The sequence below is a fragment of the Mercenaria mercenaria genome, chromosome 4 (assembly GCF_021730395.1).
Source record: "Mercenaria mercenaria strain notata chromosome 4, MADL_Memer_1, whole genome shotgun sequence".
NCBI lineage: Eukaryota > Metazoa > Mollusca > Bivalvia > Venerida > Veneridae > Mercenaria > Mercenaria mercenaria.
This window is the reverse complement of record NC_069364.1, coordinates 48,762,376-48,770,186: the sequence shown is the minus strand read 5'-3', so window position 1 is coordinate 48,770,186 and position 7,811 is coordinate 48,762,376. Positions and strand designations below refer to the sequence as shown.

General features: G+C 35.2%; 1 protein-coding gene across 1 annotated transcript; it reads right to left on the bottom strand.

The window, feature by feature from the left end:
• Positions 1 to 2,439: 2,439 nt before the first annotated feature.
• Positions 2,440 to 7,573, bottom strand: LOC123551617 (serine-rich adhesin for platelets-like). Its single transcript, XM_045340663.2, has 5 exons — positions 7,345 to 7,573; positions 5,114 to 5,327; positions 3,843 to 4,679; positions 3,365 to 3,658; positions 2,440 to 3,039 (listed from the first exon to the last, which is right to left on the bottom strand). Exons 2-5 carry the CDS (start codon positions 5,304 to 5,306, stop codon positions 2,846 to 2,848), a joined length of 1,518 nt encoding a protein of 505 aa, XP_045196598.2. The 5' UTR covers positions 5,307 to 5,327; positions 7,345 to 7,573; the 3' UTR covers positions 2,440 to 2,845.
• Positions 7,574 to 7,811: the final 238 nt, after the last annotated feature.

Here is a 7,811-nt window from a genome sequence, read left to right as displayed (position 1 = left end):
CGACATTTTATCTCGAGTGCACGACATCATAGTTCGATCGAACGACATCCTATCTCGAGAACACGACATCTTATATCGAGTGAACGACATGTTATCTCGAGCGCACGACATTTTATATCGGGCGCATGACATCTTACCTCGAGCGCACGACATTTTATCTCAAGCTCACTATAACTTATTTCGATCACATGACATTTTATTTCGAGCGCTCGAGATAAATTAATTAAAAGACATAAGTGTGTGTCCTAATTATACAACCATTCTTCTACGTAGGTGTCATTAAATTAAAATTTAACATTTGTATTTAGATAGATGCTGATAACTTTCCCACACGATACCAAATATAAAAAAAACGTGTGATCTACTATCAAAGTAATAGGCTAAACCAGCCCAGTCTGACTCATTTCAATAAAAAATCCGCTACAAGATATATTAAGGTATCTGGTCCACAAATAAGCAAGTTCTATATGATAGTGAGTGCTATTAAAATGGTAAGCTCATATGATTTCGGTTTCATTTGAAAGTGTATGGTCTCCTGAAAAAGAAAATAAAAATTACATGACAAAATATGTTATAGAACTTTTATTTTCTTTACTTTACAGTTTTTCAGCGATACTTCAACAGAAATCCAGCATTATATTGTAAGATTGATCATTTCGCAGTCAACAAAAATGACTGTAGTGATTCGTGCATATTATTATGGTCTTTTATTTACTAATTCTTGTTCAGCAGACACAACTCATTCAAATGATACCCCCCCCCCCCCCAAAAAAAAAAATATATATATATATATATATATTTGTATATCGGATACCTTAATGTAATAGGAAAATATATGACACATGCGACATAAAAAGGCCATGCCACCGAAAGATCGAACCCCGATATGTTGAAATACAATCGCAAATTAATGCACATGTACGAATAACGCGAAGTGCACCGATCTTGAAGCCTGCTCATATGAAGGGGTGCACACGAAAGACTTAAACTTATCATATATCCGCAGTCTGTTCCTGTATTTTGTACCATTGTAGCTGTAAAAAAACGAACGATTTCATATCAGTTGGTCAAGGGTTCTATTTCTTTGATGGAACTTTACAGTTGATGTCATAAGGCGACTATCTAACTTTAATGGTGTGGTGGAGGGAGACCCTAAATGCCCCTATGTGCATTATTTCAGGCACGAGCGGGCACCTTGATATATATTTTGCCTTTTAGTTTCTCGAAATTGTCTTAGTATCACATCATCATCATCCTTGACCACATTACTCTCTCACTCCTCCAGCCCATCCACACCCCTCAAAAAATAGTTTTTACTATTTGTTGGTATTCTGTTTAGACCCCTACCCCACCCCTACAAACATACAGTGTCATTACCAACTAGAAACTTTCAAATCTTCCTGACCGGAAACACTGGCCTACTTTATTTCTCCCTTCCTTAAAAACAACAACCCACCTAAAAACTGCTGCACGTGCTAATGCTTGGTTGCCACATACAGTTTGCAGAGTATAAAAAAATCAGTGCTTGTACTGCTTGTGTAAAATTAATTTTTTATATAAGCACGCTGTTCTTCAGATGGTACTTGTGCAGATGTAACTGTGCCAAAATTAAACTGTATAATGACACTGCCACCTACATGAACAATTTTGTGAAGAACCGTTGACGCATTCCCGAGATATTTGACTAGTCTGACTTTTTAAGACCCTCGTACATGTTATATACAGTAATTATGAAAGCGTACGGTGTAGAAAATCACATACATACCATTAAGACATATCGCCAGATATTTTTTTCAATCATGAAATAGAAATGTGCATGGTCTACGCGTGGGTTTTGCGCTAACATGGGGAATAGTTTAATTTTAATACGTCTAGAATATCTAAATGAACTAAAAATAATGCCACTCTTTTACTAGACGTTCAAAAGTAACGGATATGTAAGATCATCATTTTAATATTCGGCACAGACACCGGCATAGAAATATGCATGGGCCACTCTCTAAAATTCTTAAAATAGTTGCAAAAATATCATCATATTTTGTGAACTGATTGTAAGCCTTATTTTGTCTTCTAACGTTCTAATCAACATCACAAAAACAATAGAATTATTATGGGTACCGGAATTATGGTGTAAATAAAACATTTATTACCTTTGAGAAATATTATCAATCGTTAGGGAGCTGTCACCAGCAAGTAAAATAACTAGGCGATATCTTTAACTTGAAATAAAAAAGGACCAAGCACAGACCTTTGAGGAACCCCAGCATACATAATGTTTAATGTTCAAATGACTATACCACGGCTGCTTTAAGGAGCGAACTTAGAAAATTATCTAACCAACTAAGGATATTGTCTGAGATACCATAGTATTAAATCTTAGATTAAATATTAACTCTATCAAATGTCTTAGAGATTAACAAAATACCACACATACAGATCTAGGTTGTTATATCAAATGAATTACTAACTCATAAGTTAAACACAAGTCATATCATTATACTATTAAAACAAATAAAAACAAAACATATCAGCACGAGTGCAATCATCAATAACGGATCGGACTCACATCCGAATATTTCAACAGATTTGAAATAATTTATGACGTCATACATGTATCTATTTTGGTTTAAATGTAAAAGCAAATTCCAAAAGGTAACTGTCCTTTATCTCAAAAAGGCGAATGAAGAGAAGCCATATTGATAGACAATGCATTGTCTATGATGTATCAAAAAGTCATACGTTACACTATTAAACGGTGGCATGCCTGGATAACATTTCACTATACGCATTACTTGTATTGAAGCTACACAGGGATAACCCACCGCCCCACGTTATCACATCTAGCTTAACCATACATTCCATTTATCAAATAATCTAGTTTATTATAGTGTCTTCTTTGCCAGGCATCAAATACTCGTTTTCCAAATAAAACTGCTACTGCAAAGGTTAGAACTATTCCTATACATAACGCAGCTATGAGCGTTCCCGACATCTTGTCAGGTTCCCCTGAGCCCGACAGGTGATCAGTCTGGTTGGTACCTGAAATGGTTTTACATATTTCAATTCATTATCATATATGTAATTGTATGTGAAAATGTGCTGAATTCGTTTCTGTATGACGATATTTGCAATTTGTTCGGCAATACATTACAACAGTTTTGTACATTTTAATAGTAAGACGTGGCGAGTAATTTACAACTTTACACGAAATTACTAGTAGACGAAAATGGCGGAAATCTTAAACATATTACAAGCCATAATGCAGCTATGCTTACTTAAATTTTTTAAGGTAAAACAGTACTCCATACCAACACTAAAGCAGATTTTACTTGTATAGTGACAATAGAAGTTCCATGTTACTTACCAGATGTTGAAGACGATATTGGCGTAAATGGCGAAGTCCAGAAACTAAATGACGATGTTTCTAATGATGATGATGTTGTTCCCGATAATGTATTTGCTGCTGTTGAACTTTTTGAGGAAGCTGTAATGGTGGCTGATGAAGTTGCTGAAGATTTAGCTGTGGCTGTGGAGTATGATGTAGATGTAGATATTGCTGATGGTAAAGTATTTGCTGAAATTGGCGTTGACGATGACGATAATGAAGTCGTGGAAAGCTTTGAGACTGTAGTTGTAGGAAGTGTTAATGTCGATGAAACTGAAATTCAAAATACAAGAAATATAAGCGCAATGTCTAAACTGCGTTAACTTAACGTTTAAAGTCTAGAACTTATGTTTTGTAGCACATCTTAAGCTTCTTTTACATTAATAGGAAATTCATTACACGTATTCGTTTTGTATAATGATGTTAGAAATTTTTTGTGTGAGATTAAAACATTTACCTGATGAAATGTTAGAGAGCCACAATGTCGATGTTGTGACGGTGGAAGGCATTGTTGAAGATTTCGACAAAGTCCTTTCTGAAGTTGTTTGGACTGTTTCTTCTGTCACTAGTGCTGTAGTTTCATTATCATGTTCTGGATTCGTGTTTACTTTGCTTGTAGTTGACACGTTTTGAACAATTGTTTCTAATGTATTATTTTCAACAGTTACTTTATTTTCTTCAATTTCAGTTGCGTTTGTTTCATTTTTATGAATTTCATTCAAACCAGATACCGTAGTCTCATTTGCAGTTAACGGTGTGGGTTTTCCGGTTGGAAGGGATGTTGTAATTGCCGTTAATATAATCGACGTAGAGGGAGGGAAAGAACTGCCAGTTGCCGTGTAAGCGGTAGACTGGGTCGTTGTTAATGAAGTCAGTGATGCTGTAGATGCTGTTAAATTTCCAGATGACAATGTTGATGATGAAACTGGTGTTGATGTTGGTGAAGTAGATACAAAAGTAGAAGTTACCCCTGTTGATTGTTCAGAAGCTGAACCTGAACTTGTTTCAGGTGTGTTTGTCGAATTTTCGGCATTATCTGTGGTGTTCAACTTACTTGTGCTTACTTTGGTACTAGTGTTTTCATTAGTTAGTGTGTTAGTCGTGCTCACTTCAGTTCTTGTAATTTTTCCAGTAGTTGTTTGTTGTGTAGTGTTTACCATAGCATCATGCACTTCACCAAAATAAGTAACAACATCTTTCTTTGAATCTATTAAAGGACAGGAGTCCACTGGATCGCAGTCTAACAATGTACACTGTCCCTTTTTAGTATCGTATAAAGCTATTACACATTTTTCTGAAATCAAATGGTGAATTTTATTAACCGAAGTTCTGCATAGCTACTGACAGCTTCCGGTATGGTGTAAGGTCTATTACACACTCTTCGGAATCTAAGCAAATTTGTACGATAATAAATTGCGTACAGACAAGGCAAAATGTTTAGCTCGTTTTTTTTAGACATTATATATCACAAACTTTGCACATTTGAATTGGATCATTTAAAAATGATAATAACAATTTAAGAAATTACATATGGCGAATCTTGCTGAGAAAAGTTTATGATTATAAATTGCGTATGGACAGTATAAAAAGTTCTTTTTAACATTTTATCATAAAACTTGCACGTCTGGATTAGACAAGTTTTGAAAGGATTGCTTAATGATTTTAACGAACTAAAAGTGAAATGTTATACTGAGGTATATCAAAGCCAGAACATGAATGCGAAAATACCTGTAGCACAACAGTCATCATTACAGTGTCCTTCGGTCGTATCAGACTCGGCTAAAACTGTTCCTTTAAAGTCATTAGACATATCGACCGTTTTACCGTCGAGTACGCTCACTATTTCACAGCCTTCACTGAGAAATTTTGTCATAGACACTAACAATAAAATCAAATTAAAAGTGATTTTCTTCCCTTCCATTTCAACTTCCAGAGGATATATCTGAAAATGACATAAAAATACAATAAATATTCCATCTAATATAGTATTTTGTTATAACCTTTGAACCGCACCATGAGAAAACCAACATAGGGGGTTTGCGACCAGCATGGATCCAGACCAGCCTGCGCATCCGCGCAGTCTGGTCAGGATCCATGCTGTTCGCTAACAGTTTCTCTAATTCCAATAGGCTTTGAAAGCGAACAGCATGGATCCTGATCAGACTGCGCGGATGCGCAGGCTGGTCTGGATCCATGCTGGTCGCAAACCCACAATGTTGGTTTTCTCATGGCGCGGCTCATTTTACTGTGTGAGTAGCCCATGGTGTAAGGAGTTATTTTACACACGACTATTTAAATGCTATGTAGAACCCTACAATAACTGGAAGTATATTTAAAAAATCTCATCGGGCAGTGTGCTTCTTTAAATAGCAACTGTAAAATAACTAATCCCACGTGCTTTATTTCCAGTTACTCTCTTTTAATGGCACAACGTTTCGAAGCTATTTGGTTCACAGTTACATAGTTGGGTATCATCATTTACATGGAGTTTGTTAGTGACCAGGTGCATGTTTTATTTTCTGAAGTATGTAAACAGAAATCATTGAATGTTGCGAGACGTTACTCGAAACTTTGATTTAATATATCGAAATTTCGAGATGCCTAACTCAAAATTACGAGTAACTTACTTAAAAAAATAGCGTGCCGCAAATTTCAAAAGAAGTGTCGAGCGATTTATTCCTTAGAAACAATGTTTATATCAAAAAGAAATGACATGAAAAACTTAGTTGTCATTTTGTTTTTTAAAACAAGAACATGAACGGTTCTCTAAATGTAAACGGAAGTATAGATTACAGGTTGACGTAAATGATTTAGCCGGTCTATTCTGTAACCTATACATATTTGATAACGTCAACAGAGAGATAATTAAACTGGGATAAACAACAAGAACAATGTTCTTAATTGTCGGGGACACATTAATCAATTAAAGTGCATTGTGATATTGAATTGGTCGGGGCAACAGATGGATTTTATATCAAAGAAATACAGTTGCCTTAATCCAATGCGTTCAATACAGATAACAGCAGCTGTGGGCATATCATATTATGTGTAATGTTATTTTGAAAGCATAACAGTGTCACGACAGTTTAAAGCAAACGTGTATGTGATCAATGATTAGCCCCCTTGCTAATTGAAAACCAGTGCCTGGGGCAACAGACTTGCGCATAGTCTGTCAGCCAGTCCGTAAGTCCTGTCCGTCCGTCCATCCCATTAAAGACGCATTTTCAAATATCGTAACACAAACAGTCCCTGTAGTAAAACGGTCTGTATCCTTTAAGACTGATATCAGCTAAATATCAAAACGTCTCTAAAACTTGTGCGTACCAGATATCTAGGTATGTGAAGTAAACTTTAATCAGACACTTCCATTTTGATAACTATCTGACATTTGAATTACAAGACTTACAAGGCACACAGAATGACTTTACCGTAAATATGACCAGACATGAAAAATATGTACTAGTCAGTTTAGCACGTTTTGAATAGAGCCATACAATATTGTCAGCCTGTTAGTTATACAGCTTTTATATGAAGCATTTCTTTAACATTTTTAAAACATCACTTCATTAGTGTTTTAGATTATTTAGCGAACTATAATGTCTGTTATATACAGCTAAATTACCATTAGAAATGTATGTCTTTGTATTTTGTACTAAACTTTTTTAAATACTAGTACATTTGTATTTCTTTTTATTTCAATATTATTTTCAGTTTCACTTTTCAGTTTAACATACAGGATGTCAGTCCATATCTAAGTTCTAAACTACTCGAAGCTTTACAATTAATTTGTGTTCTTCACTACCACAGGCTGTAGACCTCACCATTGTTATTTCTATTCTCAATGTACTAATAGAGCTGTATTTTTGATGCGACCATTTGGCAAGAAACAATACATTTTCAGTTAAAACTAATGATCAACAATAAGTAGTATTTTAACAAAATATCCTTCAGATACTTACATGTTTCCGAGCAATCTCTTGTTATCAACATCGGCTGTTATATATAAACATTTTTCCTTAAAATTTCCAATTTCTTATATGACAAAATATGTGCGTGTCTTTTTCGAGAAGTTATATTGATCCTTTAGATAAGTTAGTGAATGCATGCCGATAAGGTCCGATAATAAACTTTTCAATTACTGACAAAACATTCCAATATAAATACATCATCTTTCACAAAAGTCCTCATCGACCTGGGCAGCAGATGTATGAAAAGTGATTCGTTGAATGAACGTATTAGGTAGAAGAGAGGGAGAGAGGGAGAGGGGAGAGAGAGAGAGAGAGAGAGAGAGAGAGAGAGAGAGATGGGCAAGTTGAGAATTAAATGTGTTTAATTATGCCCTTGCCAGAAATAAAGGCGATAGAGATGCATTTGAACAAAAATGAAAACCTTCATACCACATCAACTGTGGCCTTTCCTTGTGCAT

Bases quoted from the DNA above. Each gene is read 5' to 3' on its own strand.
- LOC123551617 (XM_045340663.2), bottom strand. From the start codon at position 5,306: ATGGAAGGGAAGAAAATCACTTTTAATTTGATTTTATTGTTAGTGTCT. The intron at 4,680-5,113 runs GTATTTTCGCAT...ATTTGATTTCAG, and splicing joins TGATGACTGTTGTGCTACAG to AAAAATGTGTAATAGCTTTA. The intron at 3,040-3,364 runs GTAAGTAACATG...AAACCATTTCAG, and splicing joins AATATCGTCTTCAACATCTG to GTACCAACCAGACTGATCAC.